The sequence below is a fragment of the Phocoena phocoena genome, chromosome 11 (genome assembly GCF_963924675.1).
Source record: "Phocoena phocoena chromosome 11, mPhoPho1.1, whole genome shotgun sequence".
Classification (NCBI taxonomy): Eukaryota; Metazoa; Chordata; class Mammalia; order Artiodactyla; family Phocoenidae; genus Phocoena; species Phocoena phocoena.
Window position 1 is genome coordinate 79,047,261 of NC_089229.1, and position 17,953 is coordinate 79,065,213.

Genomic DNA, 17,953 nt, shown 5'->3' on the forward strand with positions numbered 1-17,953 from the left:
GACTTTAAAAACCACATACCTTGATACATATATACATATATACATACACACACACACACACACACACACACACACACACTCATTACTTGTATGATATCTATCAAATACCAAGTGGATATTAGTGTTCCTATGTAGATATATTATTTGAAACAAGTGATTAATAATCTAAATGTAAAGCATTTCAATATCATCATTATCTTGTGTAATGTAAATTTAACAAGAATATGAACAGTAGAAGAAGAAAAAAAAATTTTGATTTTTCTGGAATGAAATATTTTTAAAAGATTGACTAGGTGGCGCAGTGGTTGGGAGTCCGCCTGCCGATGCAGGGGACACGGGTTCGTGCCCCGGTCCGGGAAGACCCCACATGCCGTGGAGCGGCTGGGCCCGTGAGCCATGGCCGCTGAGCCTGCGCATCCGGAGCCTGTGCTCCGCAACGGGAGAGGCCACAACAGTGAGAGGCCTGCATACCGCAAAAAAAAAAAAAAAAAAAGTGTAGATTGACTAACCATTAATAAACTCAGTTTGTTAATTCCACTTATTTACAAAGAAACTGATTGTTACTGATGGGTCTCTACCAGGCAAATAATTAGACATAAAGATGACAAAAACAATTCTTATATGAGACCAACAACATTCATTTTAGGCTTTGAGGTGGGGGTAAACATAACAAAAGTAGAACTATAATTGAAATTAAGCTACAGAATAAACTTTTCAGAGAGAAATACCTTTGCAGCAGATACTAATGCTTCTTTGTTTCTTTGCCTTTCTTCCTCCAAACATTTTTCCAATATTTCCTGTAAATGATAAGACAGCTAGACATTAAAGTATTATTTGAGGTAACAGAACATTCTTTCCACAGTCCAAGCAAACTTAAAGTACTACCTTCTGTTCTTGAGATTGCTGAGTCAAAGCTTCCTTTATTTTTTCTTTTAACAGTTCCTTCTCTGTGGCAAGCATTTCAAGGAGCCTCTGATGCTACAAGGAAAGATAACTGCATTATGATTATGGCTCTGAGACTGATAATCTATCAACACGGAGAACAGCTGGTAGAATTCATTTGAAGTAGTTACTAGAGGAAAGAAGAAAGTTTGCTAAAATGAAGGCTTAGGAGCCAAAAAACCTGAATTCACCTTTCTTCCATCAGTCAAGATATACTTTTTTCGCCCCCAAACTCAATAAAATACATGACATGAGATCTAATTTAAAAACATTCCAAATATGAAGTGAATCAGAAAGTGATAAAATGTCCTTTCCTAAAATTAAATTTGGAAAATTTACTCATTAAAATTATTATTAGCTTGCAGTAAGAGAGCAATCAGATTATAACTGATGTTTGCCTGATGAATAATTATCTTAACAGATTGTGTTTCTAGTAAAGCACTGTTACAGAAATTGATAGATGACTGTTCTCATCTCAAGATTTTACCATAGATTCAAAAAAATAAATCTATGAAAACGGTCAAAGGAATATTATGTGATAGCTAATGTTAAAGAATATAAAGTTCATGTATTTATTTTTATTCCAATGTGCTAATGAAAAAGCACACAGAGCCATCAGCTAATTATCATAGACTAGACAATTGGAGTTTGAACAAAGTTTTCTTAAGAAAGTTCAACATTTGTAGCCTCAATATCTTCAACACAGATAAGCCAGATACTTGTTCTGAACAGTGCTCTTAGGGAAAACAAAACATATATACATATACATATACATATATACATATACATATATATTCCTACTCACATAGATTTCTCATTCAGTTACTAAAGGCAAGTAAGATATTTTCTCAGATTTAGAATGCCATTTACATAGAAGCCTCCTTTAAATATAAACCAACTCTGACACCCAATATTTTAAAACAGATCTATGTCATTCCAAGTTGTTCTGATTTAAAACATTTTTTAGGCAGGCAGTCTACATTGAGTAAGTGACCAAATAGAAAGTTAAGATAATCTATTATTCCTGTTTTTAATTTTAATGTTATTTTTTATCTTTATGTTTCAAGAAAACAAGAAAAATTACAAAAATGTGGTTTTTCTTTAAAAACAAATCCAAACTGTGATATAAATCATGACATGGTGATGGGAAATTATTGGTACCATATGAATTTGTGAAAAGCATTTGACTAATAAATCAGTAGGCTTAGCATATGATATGTAATAATAACTGAGACTTTAATGTTCTATTCTTTGAAAGTCTAGATGCGCACAGAATTTCATAGTCAGAAACAATACCTAATCCTATTTATAAAACACGCATGATAAAATGTGTTTTACCAGGCAAATAATTAGACTTCAAAATGATAAATATAATACAATTCTCATATGAGACTGAAAATATTCAATTTAAGCTTTGCGATGGGAGTAAACATAACAAAAACAGAACAAGTAAAAGTTATTGGAATTAAACTGCAAATAAACTTCTCAGAGTCATCAATAATTCTGAAAATGATTTCTCCTTAAAATGAATTGTTATATTAATAAGTCAGACTAATCAATAAATAATTAACTATAAGTAGGCCATGCTTTTCCAGGGGTCCAACAAGAACTAGTCAAAGAGGATAACATTAGCTAAAAATGACAATGCAATGACAATGACAATGCAATAAAAATTCATTCCTGAGCTTCATTTCTTAATTCTGACAGTATACTATAATAGAAGACTATTTTTGAGCTTGTTTGAGCCAAAATAAACCTCACATTATCATTTGAAAGAAGCATCCTACATAAAATATACCCTAAGTAAAAGCATAGATCTACTTGAGAAAATACAAGGTGACTGACTTTACTTTAGATAGATAGACAGCTAAAAAGAGCTAACTTTTTTGACCACTTTAAAGTTTCAGACACTGTTACAAGTGCTTTACATGTGGTTGTACCATATTAAACACAACAGATTTCTAAATCAGATGACATTCTTCCTCATTTTCAGATGAGTGAGCTGAGACCCAGAGAGGCTAAGTAATTTACCAGCTCTCAAATGAAGAGCTTCAGCAATAATTATATCTGCACACTCATGTTCAGCAGTAGTAATCACTTAATATTACCTAGTTACTAAAGCTACATAATATAAGTAGTATGTCTGGTAAGACCTCACTTCCATTTGGCTTTAAAAGAATTTCAATAATCTATGCTTTTGATTTTGTTCTTTTCAGAATAATATTAAAATAAGATAATTTCTTGAATAAATATCAGTTGATATTAGGAAAGATGACTCAGAAAGATGCTGAATGGTGTGGCAAAAGTTTATGTCTTAAACAGTTAATTTGTAAAGTGAATGATCCACAAGTGGCTAATCGAGAACGATATAGGGGCTTCCCTGGTGGCGCAGTGGTTGAGAGTCCACCTGCCGATGCAGGGGACACGGGTTCGTGCCCCGGTCTGGGAGGATCCCACATGCCGCCGAGTGGCTAGGCCCGTGACCCATGGCCGCTGAGCCTGCGCTCCGCAATGGGAGAGGCCACAACAGTGAGAGGCCCGCGTACCACAAAAAACAAAAAAAAGAACCATATAAAGTTCAATAAAATATACTGTTTTTGTAAGAATCACATACATTCATCGTGAAAAATTTAAAGAAGTGAAAATCATCCAGGGTTCCATTACCCAAAGAAAATCACTGATAGCACTTAGACAAACAACCTTCTGGAGAGCTCTCTGTGTATTTAAATACATAGATATACATAAACATTTTAAATAATATGTGTATAATACTGTTCTGTAATCTTTTGCACTCAAGAAAGGTACTGACATATTTCTATATAAATACAACTATGCTATTTTTTGTTTTATTAAATTAAATTTACATTTTATCATTGTGCTATCTACACACATTCATGTTGTTTGCAATATTTCAATTTTAAAAAAATCTTGATTTTTATGCATGCATCTTTGTGAACCTGTGAATTACAGTCTTACAAAAGATTCCTAGAAGCAGTATGAGCAGGTTGAAAATTGAGCATGTTTTCTATTTTGATGCATACCTTCAAACTGTACTCCAGAGAGAAAATACCAAATTACAAACAATAACAGGACAAGGGATGAGGGAGGTGATCCTAGAGACAGAATCATGGACTATAACAGCAGCTAACTAAGGAAACTGTTCCACTGGAACAATATCCTATAAATGTTGATTTTCTATTGGTCTTTTCTTTCTTAAAATTGTTTAAATTATAAATTAAATCATAAATCTTCATGGTAGAAATTCAACTATATATTTTAATATCTTATTTTTAAATTAAATTGTCTTAAAGGAAAGTTTACCCTCATATACTAATTTGTAAATTATTACATATCATTTCCCTACCAACTTGTCCATCTCTCTATATAAATTTATAAATCTGCTAATGCATTTTTTCCCAACCATCATACAAGAAATATTTGCTTGGTGTGTACCAACGCCTAACAGTGTACTAGTTTCCAGGGATGCTGCTCTCATGGACATTAATGTCTAATAGACAATCCATGAAACATAAATACATTTTCTTATATTTGACTTGTAGAACTATTTTATAAAACAAATTTTCTTCAACAAATACCATAACAACTAATTTTTTCCCAAAACACACATAACTTTTTAAAAGTAGGAAGTACCAAATATGATTTGGAAATAAATAAATAAGTAGAAATAAACTTTTAAAAATATACAAATTTTAAATAAAAAGTTCTAATAGAAAAAAAATACAGTTATCCCTCAGTGTCCATGGGGCATTGGAGGTCCAACTAATTATAAGTGCTTTTATAGGAACAGATGGCAATAAAAGAGAAGGTGGCCATAATAATTAAGACCTCAATTATTACAGTACAATATTCTTGCCTTTCATTTACTAATATTAACTATTTGTGGATAAAATATGTCTACAGTGAGAAACAGATAGTTTATGACATATAAACACCTCAGGACAGTGCCTGTTAAATAGTAAAATTTAAATGTTAAGTGCTATTATTACACTACTACTTGTACTTCCTTTATATATTTTGGTAAAAAATATATATAACAAAAATTTCCATTTTCACCAATTTGAAATGGACAAGTGGCATTAATTATACTCACAATGCCATACAACCATCATCACTATCTCAAAATTTTTTCATAATCCTCATCAGAAATTCTGCACCCATTAAGCAATAACCCATTCTTCCTCATCCCAGCCCCTGGCAACCTCTAACCTACTTTTCATCTCTATGAATTTGCCTATTCTAGATACTTCATATACATGGAATCAAACAGTAATTGTCCCTTGTATCTGGCTTATTTCACTCAGTATAATGTTTTCGAGGTTCATCAGTGTTGTAGTACGTATCTGAACATCATTCCTTTTTATGGCTGAGTAATATTCTACTGTACATACATACCACTTTTATTTATCTATTCACCTGTTGAGGGACACTGGAGTTGTTTCCACTTTTCAGCAATTATGAATAATGCTGCTTAACATTCACGTACAAATATCAATAAATAATATTCGCAATACAGCAACGTACAAAGGTTCCAATTTTTCCATATTCTTTACAATATTTTACTTTCTGCTTTTTAAATTATTATTACTATAGTCATCTTGGCAATCTCATGTGGTTTTTATTTGCATTTCACTATTGACTAAGCATGTTGAACATCTTTACAAATGTTTCTACTTCTGATACTATAACTACTCCTTTTCAACTATTACTAGTATTGTCTGTACAAGAAGGAAAATGATTGGAGCTCTTTTTGCAGTTTTTATAGGGGACAGTAGTAGAAGGTGTGCTGGATTTGAGGTTTGTTCATTGACATATTATTCCAGAAGTAGCAATGTCTTTCCTTTCTGGGCCAGATATTATTTTAGTTATTTAATCACAATAAGCTAGAAATTATAAAGTATCAACCTTTGGCCAAAAAGGTTTCAGACTCCCTTTACTATATCTAAAATAAAGTATAAAGTATATCTGGAGATTGCCTGTATTACTTCTGCTGTCTGCCTCAACAGAGAATTGCTTAATTGTCTCAATTAACATTCAGCACCCTGGAAATGGCACACATGGATTTTGATGATATAAGAGATAGTCAGTACATTCTTTTGTACCTTACTAGCTGACCATTCCAAGGTGAGGATGTTCTGAACACCTTTTTTTACATACCTCAGAGCCGAAATTGAACCAATGAAAACATTTATCATACGACTCTTTTCAAATATTTATAATTTCAAAACAGAGATACTTTCTACAAAATTTGCAAGACATAGCCTTACAACATTTTGAGAGGCACTATGAAAATTAACTGAAATCTAAACCAGTAAATCTCATTCAAGAACAGTGAAGAGTTTATTATATTTTGTTTATCTAAAATATTCTATTGATTGCTTCTTAAAATTATATTGAAATTTTAGTAATTTTTAAAGCAAATTGAAGAAATAAATGCAAACCACGGAGTCCCATTAATCTTACAGAGTAGCTGCTTAATATAAGGTATCAAGGACAGTCCTTTGAAATTTAGCTTAAAACAAAAGGCACTCAGAAATGGGTTATGCTTTTCCCCTCTTTTGGAAGAACTTTTTCCAAGAGAAAAATGTTTGATATATACTCAAATATAAATATAGAGGTTCTGTGGTTTTTACTTGATTCCTGTAAAAAAAAAAAAAGAAATATAAAAAAACTCTTCTTTCCTGTAATGTTAGTCATAGGAGATACTGTAAACAGATTTAATCACAATCATACGTAGTTTTTTGTATATCAAATTTTACACTAAGCAATCAGAGAAGCTCATGTTCAGGTATACTGTTGTCCATTTATCACAGGTCCACAAACTTCACATTACTTTATATGTATGTGGTGTGTGTGTAGTATATATTCTATAAAGCAAACTCAACAAGTATCTTCTTTCACTTTCTAGAAAGCACAAACACTGAAAAAGATCAAGTGATCTGGTAGGATGGTCTTAAAGCACATCTTCCTATAAGCCTCCATTTAACACGATACACTTAATAAATTTAATAAACATCTTAATATAAAGTGAGTCACACACAGCTGTTTCATCTCTTCATGGGCCAACACTTTAAATATTGTTTGGAAAGAAAACCTAAATAAGATGACCTATGGGATTAAATCTACGCGGTTACCACAAACTCAATAATATTAATAAACTTCTTAAAGTGAATAAAATAAGACTAAAGATAAGCTATACTAGATTTATTTCACCCAAATAGATATAACTTCTAATAAGCATGAAAAAAATGTAAGCAAATAGGTTATTCCTCCTACTTAAACAGGTCTTTAACCTGAGGGAGTGATATAAAGGGATGAAGCAAAAACTGGGGAAGAAGGCAAGGATGATGTCTCTCACCTCAGCTTTTCATCGTTGTACTGGAAGTCTTAGCTAATGAAATAGTGTAAAAATAGGAAATAAAAAGGAAGAAGAAATTAAGCTGTCTTTGTTCACAGATGACATGATCATCTTTGTAGAAAATCTTGAGGAATTGACAAAAAAATTCCTGAAACTAATATGCAATTATAATAAGGTTGCAGTATACAAGATTAATATACCAACGTCAATCCCTTTCCTACATAGCAAACAGTATGAAACTAAAATCACAATACACTTTACATTACCATCCCCCAAATGAAAAATTTAGGTATATATCCAACAAAATATGTACAAGGTTTACATGAGAAAAACTACAAAATTCTGATGAAAGATATCAAAGAACAATTAAATAAATCAAAACATATTTCATGTTCATGAAAGGGAGACTGGTTGCCAAGATGTCAGTTCTTCCCAACTTGATCTATAAACACAATGTAATCTCAATCAAAATCCCAGCAAGGTATTTTGTGGATACTGACAAACTGATTCTAAAGATATGGAAAGACAAAAAAACAAAACATAAAAACAAAACAGAATGGCCAACACAATACTGAAGAACAAAGTTGGAGGACTGACACTCTCTGACTTCAAGACGTACTGTAAAGCTACAGCAATCAAAACGGTGTGGTATTGGCAAAAGAATAGACAAAGAACAGAGTTCAGAAATAGACCCCTATAAATACAGTCAACTGATCTTTGACAAAGGAGCAAAGGCAATACAATGTTATAAAGATAGTCTTTTTAACAAGTGTTGCTAGAATGATTGGACATCCACACGCAAAAATATGAATCTAGACAGCGACCTTACCCACTTCACAAAAAGTAACTCAAAATGGATCACAGGCCTAAATTTAAAATCCAAAACTTGTAAAATTCCTAGAAGATGACCTAGGAGAAAACCTAGATGAACTTAAAGGCAATGACTTTTCTGATACAACATCACAAGCACATTCCATGAAAGAAATAATATATAAGTTGACTTTCCACTCAAGAATTCTACTAAAAATACACGTATATACTGACTACAAAGGAACATGAGAGGATTTTTTTGGGAGTGATGGAAATGTTTAATTTTAATCTTCTTTTAGGTGGTAGTTGTGAAATTGTACAGGTCCGTCAAAATACAAAGAATGGTACACCTTAGAGGGTAGATTCTATTTATGTGAATTATACTTCAATAAACTTGAAGAAAAATATACACATACACTTTAATTTTTAACTCATACTATTTTTGTCCCTTAAAATGGACTTACTTTCTCTTCCAGTCAAAAGCCAATCTTTTCCCATTAAAATGTTACCTCTTTTGAATTCTTTCTTGAAAACTCAGAATGAATTGCCTGCTCTCTTATCTATAATCCCAGAGTATTTTGTTTCTATCACTAGTGTATTGTTTATTATTTTTTTTATAATTTATTTTATAGCTGTCTCCCATAATAAGGCTCTTAGTTTCTTGAAGGCAGAGAATGTTCTTATACTTTTAAAAAACCTTTCTATTAGACTGCCTAATATATTGAAAACTTTCAATTTAAGTTGACAACACCATTATAGGTACTTGTATTCAAGTGAAGTTCTAACAGTTATTAAAATGCCTGCCTAAAGATAACTTAATGAAAAAAACGTATTGGATTAATGTATGACTCTGATAGCAACAAGCAACTGTCTCTTTCTGTACTATGATGAAAGAAAAAAAAGTAGTGGTCACCTAAAAATTGTACACAAATATTATTGGGAAACTAATTAAATAACTCTAAGTGCAACCTGACCAATGCTTTAACAAGGTTACAGTTTGAACCACACCAGTCATCTGGTTTGCAAGATTTCCTGCTGGACATCAACACCAACCACTCGTTAGACCAAAAACCACCTTGGGAAATAGCTGTGGCTAAGATTTACACAGACCAGTAATGGACTAAATTACTGGTTCAGTTGAAAAACAGGTCAGCAGCATATATAACATGACAGAAACTGGAAAGTCAATAAAAAGAATTATATATCAGACTCCCAGCCCCACTCCTCAAAATTTAGCTGAAAGTTTTAAGACTCTGAAGTTGGAAGACTTAAAAAAGGTCTGGCAATTTTCTCACACAAACCTTATAATTATCATGAAATGCAGATTTGGTTAATAACACCTTGGGAAAGATTATCACATCTTTAATATCTTTTTGATGGGAAATGAAGTAATCACGTCAAACACCTTTGGCATATTTTCTTAAAAAATTACACATCCATCTAGAGAAAGAATATAGAAAATAAAAAAACAATGACTCTTTCTCTTCCATATGCAAGAAAAACATATTCCCTAGAAAATGAGGGGGATTTTTTTAGCAGAATATTTTATTTTCTCCAGTCTTATAAAACACATATTTTAAAATACAACATACTCCATTATTTCCCCCCAAATAAACTATATATATATATATATATATATATATATATATATATATATATGAAGCATATGAGGACATACAGTAAACACTGTGAATGATCATGAATGAGTATATTATATAATGAAAAATGCAATTTTAAGTTCTAACATCAGTTACAGCTAGAATGCTTGACAAAAAATAATAGAATATTCAGAAGGGTTCAACCCTGGTCCTGATCAGCTTATGGTAAGGACCAACAGTTTTCAAATTCTGTCCAACAGAGTACTAGACATCTCCATCTCCACTTCAACTAGAGTCACTATGCCTTTATTGGTCTTGTTTGTAAGAAAAGTCTTCAATAGAAGATTTAATCTAAGAAAAGATTTGATGGCTAAAACAAACTTGCTAAAGTAGATAATGAAAACGTATATTCACACTTTTGGTTTCAGCTTTGACATGTAAAGAGCTTGGAAGATCACCCTGATTCTTAAAACAAGAAAAAAAGCTGAAACAAACTAAAGATCAATGACATGCCTTAGGTCTATCAGAGAACTGGGACAGAGCAAATCCCACCCCACCCCCCAAATTTACAACTAGGAAATCTAGTGAGTCACAGACAAGATCATCTTACCTAGAGAAGAAGCTACTGGAGATATAAACTGGTAGGTGCTTGAACGGTAAATTTGAGGAACTGCTGGAGGCTGAGTGAGGATGTGTGACAGTGAGAACTCTTGAAAGCTGATGGCTTAGGGATTCCACACACTTTTATAGATTCTCCCCCCAGAAATCCCATCAGAATTTCAGTATGAAGAGCCCAGAAATTTCCCCTCATGGTTCTGTTGAGGGGAGTAGAAAATGTGTGAATTATTATAACCACTGTGAATTATGCCTAGAGCATTCTCCATAACAAAAGCCTATTCTTTAGGTGAAAAGACTTTATCAAAACCTTATAAACCTTCCACCTGGGCAAAAGGCTTTACCAAGATTCCAGCTCCCTCTAGCCTTCCTAGAGGGGGGCGGAAAAAGCCAGCAAACACTTGTGAAGGTCATGGGCCCACTAAAAGATGAACATTTAATCATAAGATTACAGAATACTTCCCCTCCCCAATGCCTTATATCACCAAACCAATAAGGTTCTAGTATATTATAGTCCATAATAGTTGACAGAGCTGTAAGACACAGACTCTTCTAAGGAGTTCTTAGGGAAGCCAAAGACAAGAGGGGAGACAAAAACAAAAACCTTTAAGGAATCTGAACCCTCTGGTAACTTACAGCAACAGAAAATATTAAACACAGCTACTCACTTCTAAACAAATTAACAAAACCTCTCATTAAGAGTCTATTTACCTCTATTCCGATTACATGTTACAACATGTTCATCTTTTTTTTTTTAATTGAGGTATAACTGACATATAACACTATATTAATTTCAGGTATTCAGTGTATTGATTTGATACTTGTATATACTGAGAAATGATCACTACAATAAATCTAACATTGGTCACCATACATAGATACAAAATTATCTTTTAACAAAAAAATTATAAGCATACTAAAAGGCTAAAAAGTCTGAGGGAACAAAAAAAAGGCATCAGAACCAGTTTCAGATATGACAGAGATTTCTGAATTATCAGACTGGAAATTTAAAATAAAAATGATTAATATGTTGAGGAAGCTAACGGAAAAAGAAGATAACATGCAAGAACAGGTGGATAATGTACAGATGGGAACTCTAAGGAAGAAACAAAGGGAAATACTAGAAGTCAAAACAGAAGAAAAGAATGACTTTGATGGGTGCATCAGTAGAGTCAACCTAACCAAGGAAAGACCCATGAGCATTAAGATAGGTCAGTAGGGGCTTCCCTGGTGGCGCAGTGGTTGAGAGTCCGCTGCTGATGCAGGGGACACGGGTTCGTGCCCCGGTCCGGGAAGATCCCACATGCCGCGGAGCGGCTGGGCCCGTGAGCCATGGCCGCTGAGCCTGCGTGTCCGGAGCCTGTGCTCCACAACGGGAGAGGCCACAACAGTGAGAGGCCCGCGTACCGCAAAAAAAAAAAAAAAAGATAGGTCAACAGAAACTTCCTAGACTTAAGTAAAAAGTGGGGGAGGAGGGGAGGAAAACAAAAACACAGAGCAGAACAGTCAAGAATCATGAGACAATTTTAAAAAGCATAACATATGTGTAATTGAAATACCAAAAGGAGAAGAAAGAATAAAGCAGAAGAAATATTTGAAGTAACAATGGCCAAAATTTTTCTAAAATTAACGACAAATACCAAACCACAGATCCAGGAAGCACAGAGAAAATCAAGTAAGATGAACACCAAAAAAACCCTACAAAACCCCTACACCTATGTGATCATATTCAAATAGCAGGGTAAAAAAAAGAAAAAGAAAAAATCTTCGGAGAAGCCAGAGCGGGAAAAAAAACACTTTACTTACAAGAGGAAAAGGATAAGAATGACAGTAGATTTCTCTTCAGAAACCATGCAAGCTAAAAGAGAGTGAAATATTTAAAATGTTGAAAGAAAAAGAATCATCAAGAAGAAAGAGCAGAGGTTTGCAATACCACATATTAACATATACCACACTGTAATAAAACATAGTAATAAAAATAGTATGTTATTTATACAAAAATAAACAGATTAGTGCAAGAGAATAGAAAGCTCAGAGACAGACCCATGTATACATGGGAACTTAATATACGATAAAGAAGCACCACAAAAAAACAATGTATAGAGTAAACTGTTTGTTCAGTGGTTCTCAAACTTTTGCATGTATTAGAATCACCTGAAAGATTTGTTAAGAGATTGATCAGTCCAAGAGCAGAGTTTATTTTTTTTAAGTTTTTTCATCTTTATTGAGATATAGTGGACATATAACATTGTGTAAGTTTAAAGTGTGCGATGTAACTTTTTAATTCAATTAAAAGCTATCTTATATTATTAAATTATGTATTCCTGCTTCAGATTTTGATAGGAGGGGACTATTCTTTTCCTGATAACAAAAGTGACTCTTCAATTAATTGTCTCCCAAGAGCAGAGTTTCGGATTCAGTAGTCTGCAGTAGTGCTAGGGAACTTGCGTTTCCAACTGTGCCCAAGTGAAGCTGATACTGAAGCTGCTGGGTCAAGAACTACAGTTTGAGATCCATGGCCTTAGTGTTTTCAGCAGCTCGGTTGAGCTGAAGAGAGCAAACTCAGGTGTCGGAGTTGCTGATTAAGCAAAGATGAGCCAAAATGAGAGTAATAAAGAAGGCTTTAATCACTTACTGGTCTGGTATAAGCAAGTGGCTAAAACCCCTTGACTCCGTGGAACTGAGCACAAGGTGAAGGCCAGGTGAATCAGCACAGAAGTGGGGGTCATCTCACTGCTGTAGGAGCACTGAACAAAAGTCTCTGGATGTTTTATGGACCCTGGGGTGGAAGGGAAAAAAAGGCAGGCAGGATGAGGAGAGGAAAAGTACTGAAGACTGAGTCAGAGTGGGGAAGAGTGTCTAAGTTTCTCTCTCCTCCTCCCACTAAGGAGGCCTGGGCAGAAGCACCTGAAGAAGACTTCTGCCCAGGGCCTCAGACAAAGAGCATTAGGAATGAAGGCACCTGAGGCAGAAATGCAGCTATGTGAAGAGCATGGCCAGCAGTGGGGCCTGAATACTTGAATGCAGCACCCTTCAAAGGCTACAATGCACTTTCCCTCTGAGACCTGCCAGGTAAAGCCTTTGTAACTGCCTAGAATCAGACCTGAAAAAATCACATATAGGTTTTTAACCAGGAACCAGACTCCTTAAGTATATGCTACTAGGGAAAGTGGCTCATTTTAGGGAGAAACATGAAAATGGATACTGAATCTTTATCTAACATTATAAACAAAGTAAGACTACAGGGATAAAATACCAAAATATGAAAGGTAAAATTATAAAGTTAATAAGAAAAACATGTACAAATAAGCCTTTGGCTGTAAGGACAATAAAGAAATTCTTAAAGAAATTTAGTACAAACCACAAGGCAAAAATGATTAATTGGATTACATCGAAATAAGGGATTTTTTTTTAGCAATAGATACTAAGAACAAAGTTAGTATTCCATTTACAGATGAAAGAAATTTGTTTTATCTAAAAACCTTTAGGGATTAATATTTCAATTTACAAAGAACCCCTGCAAACTGACAAGAAAAGTAGATCAAACTCAATTTAATAAAAAAAAGGTTAATGAATAGTTAATTTATTGAAAAGTTAATCCCCAAAGTTAACAAACTTATGATAAGACATTAAAGTTAAGAATGAGGTATCTATCGCTTATTAAAAAAAGTAAAAATTTGGGAATTCCCTGGTGGTCCAGTGGTTGAGACTTGGTGCTTTCACTGCCATGGGCCCAGGTTTGATCCCTGGTCCAGGAACTAAGATCCTGCAAGCCTCATAGTGCAGCCAAAAAAAAAAAAAGTAAAAGTTAGAAGCTGGACAATGCTAGGTCTTTGGAGAAAAATGGGGATGTAGGAACCTGTGCATCGCTGGCAGGATGACAGCCTTGTCACCACCACTCTGGAGAACAAACTGGCAGCACTTAGTTAAATTAAACATCTGCATGGCCTATCATACAGCAGTTACACTCCTGGGTGGAGATGATGATAAGAGTAGATAGATGAACAGACCTTTTGCTTTTTTTTTTTTTTTCTTGCACATTATAAGGGCACATAAAAGTTTCTGGGTTGGTGAAGAGTTAAGAGACAACCTAGATGTCCATTATGGGTGAGTAGATAAAGAAAAAGGTGAATTCATACCACAGATTCTGAAATTTAGAAAAAGAAATTCAATTTATACATAGTAACGGATAGTATTTACATGAACATAAAGCAACAGTTTTAGATTTTTTAAGCAAAATGTTCAGTGGATTTCTCTTAGAAGCACAGGAAACAATGCATTCTGTACATAATAAAATTTGTGTAAAATAAAAATACATGCACACAAAATAACAACACACAGATTACAAGAACACATTCAAATAAGGACACATTAAAATGGTTCCCCCAATCAGAGGGAAGACACTGGGAGCAGGGAACAAGGATAAAAATTCTATATATGTATACATACATACACTTACACACACACACACACACACACACACACACACGGAAGGGCCTTGTAAGACACAAGAGGATAATATGCCAAGAACTGAGGAGTATGATTACCTTCTTCACCTAAGGTTAAAAAAAGATTACAATTACATCGATAAAGTGAAAAACTGTGTTACTGACAGCTAGCCCAAGAGGAAGAACTGTGAATGGAAACATAAACCGTATTTTTCAAAACACACTTGAATCACAAAATAAATAAATTGTGCCAGACCTAGCCATGACGTGTATAACAGACTATGCAAGCTCTGATCTCTTAACGACATTTCACTCAGACCCATACATTCCAAGAACACAGAAAAACCAACCTAACAGTAACTCTAGACAGATTCATGTATTCTAAAGATCACAGACTGTCACAGCAACTTTTAAAATACACTTGATCTTAGCCAAAAGACCAAGAAGCGATGAGCAACTTTTAAAATAAATTCTGACAAATCTTTGCAAGACCATTCTATGACCAATTATAACCCCCCCCAACTCTATCATAATTCATCCCTATGCCCCCTTTTCGAGACATTCATAGTCCCCTTGGTATGTATTATCCTTTGCTGAAGCAAGCTTTAAACCACGCTCTGTTAGACTACAGGTGAGTTCTTGGCAGACTTTGACTCATGGGTTTTAACAGGAAGGCACAGTTGGGTAAACAGAAGTGGCTGGTCTGGAACACCTGGAAGCTGCTGGCACTCTAGCTAGAGCTTTCCATCTACTCCAGGTCCTTCTACTCTGAGGAGAGCCTACAGAATCACTGTTTTGGGCACAACTGCAAATTCTTCATGTAAGCTCTGTTCCAGGTAGTCTAATCTATTTGTTCCATTCATTTTAATGCAAAAGCAATATAAATATTAAATTAGTTAATAGAGTAAAATGCTTAGAGCATGCACATATATAGCATAATTGTACATGCTTTTCTGGACATGCTACTTATGGTAAATCTGGTAATTTTATAATCTGAACTTCAATCCTCACTTCACCTATTTATTTCCTCTTTCATTGCCGCTCATACTATCGAAGTGTTAAAACATGAAAGGAGGGCTTCCCTGGTGGCGCAGTGGTTGAGAGTCCGCCTGCCGATGCAGGGGACACGGGTTCGTGCCCCGGTCCGGGAAGATCCCACATGCCGCGGAGCGGCTGGGCCCATGAGCCATGGCTGCTGAGCCTGCGCGTCCAGAGCCTGTGCTCCGCAACGGGAGAGGCCACAACAGTGAGAGGCCTGCGTACCGCAAAAAAAAAGAACAAACATGAAAGGAATAAATGGAAAACTCATAGCTATCTATGAAAAGTTTTTTTGAGATAACCTAATGGGTCACCATTTCTTAAAAGAGACCTTGAAAGGAGTTCAAATGAGAATTTACATGCAGAATATTACTTCCAAGCTTGATTCAGACAATCCTTGTGGCCACCGAAACAATGCTTTGAGTGACCAGGTAACAGAACTATATTTCATCTAACATCAAGTTTCTGATTCGTGAGTTTTAATCATAAGGTACCAAAAAGAATGATTAGCTTTCCAATATGAATTATTAAATTGCTTATATGATAGAGAATCCATTGAGGATCTTTCTCAAGTCTCCATTTTTCATTAAAATCGTTATTTAAAACAGAACACATTTTTAAAACCCTGAGCAAAGAAAATAAATTTAGTAGGTAGAAACTAGTTTTCAAGATAACTTTTATGCAATAAGCAGCTATTTGTTATTATTTCTGCTATCTACTTTCAATACTTTATTTTCTAAAAGCTAATAAAAAGTATTTCATGGGAAATTATTTCTACCCAAAGAACTAATTTTATCCAGAGTGAATATTTTAAAGAAAATATTAACATTTCTGCAGGAAAATATCAAAGACACTGGTTTACAGAAGTAAAATTGTATTTTAAAAAAGTTGTAATTGTAAAGATAGAAAGGTTTTTAAAAAATATTCAAATTAAGGATTGGACTAAACAGCCTACCACTATATAGAATATTCTCATATCATGTCCTTAAATTTAGCAAAAGATATTTATGAATCTAGACAAATGAGGACATTTTAAATCAACAAAGACAACGTCAACTCTACTTACGTCCCTGTCAATCTGGATCTCCATTCAGCAAACACCCAGTGAATGTAAAATTAAATTCAATTTCTAGAATCACAAAATCTTTAGATCAGAAATGAACTTAAAAGACACAATCTGACTACTCATCCAATGCTTGAAACCCCTCCACAAATTATCCATTAAATGATTGCAGATGTTATAAGTTTACTCCAGAGAAAGGAAATTTGCTACCTGAAGGGAACACTACTCACTCACTATCCCTTTATATTAGGTTGAAATATGTGAAATAGTTATAGGTAAAAATGGTCTAATATAGCCTATTTCATATCAACACAATACCGTTAGGTGAACCTTATACCACTTTGTATTTTCATGTTGAGTTAAAATGTTTCCTTCTAGCTTCAGGACCCTAGTTCTATAAGGTTCCAAAATAAGTCTAATCTTTTTTCATATAACAATCTTCCAAATAGGCAACTTATTTCAAGTATCTTAAATTGTTTTTTATACTATATGTCTGCATGTGCCTTCAACCTTGTATCCGCTGTCCATTAAATATCTTCCAATTTGAATACATACTTTTAAAAGTATGACACTCAGTACTGAAAGGAATTATGTGATATAAGTCTAAAAAGAGTGGTACCTCCCTCTTCTCTTGTTTTTTTTTTGGAAAGTTAATTTCAATTACATCAGACTAAAATGACATTAGTTTTTAAAACTTGCCGTTACAACTTACTGTTAAATAAAAGCCCTAAATGTTAAATACATATTGTATGGTTGAGTTTGGCTCCTAATTTTCTACTAATGTTGAAGTTTTAAGTATGACATTAATTATTCCTTTTGAATTTCGACTTTGGATATAGCCCCACTACTCCAGCCATTAAATACAATTTAATGTCATATACAAATGTGTAAAAATGCTTTCAATATTTTTATCCAAATCATTGATAATAATATTGAGCAGAATAAGGATGAAGACATCACTGTGGCATTCCACTATAGATCATTCTTCTAAGTGGATATAAATATATAAATCCAAATATTTATGTATTTGGTGGGGCCATTTAGCCAATTTTTATCTAATGCC

At 34.0% G+C, this 17,953-nt stretch overlaps 1 protein-coding gene across 5 annotated transcripts in view; it reads right to left on the minus strand.

Annotated features, from left to right (window-relative positions):
* The window catches only part of CCDC91 (coiled-coil domain containing 91), a 288,403-nt gene that overhangs the window by 102,205 nt on the left and 168,245 nt on the right, over positions 1-17,953 (minus strand). For all 5 annotated transcript variants that reach the window (XM_065886922.1, XM_065886923.1, XM_065886924.1 and 2 more), the window contains 2 exons: positions 886-978; positions 729-797 (listed from right to left, as the gene is read on the minus strand). In XM_065886922.1, the coding sequence (XP_065742994.1) occupies positions 729-797; positions 886-978 (162 nt within the window). The remainder of the gene's footprint in view (positions 1-728; positions 798-885; positions 979-17,953) is intronic.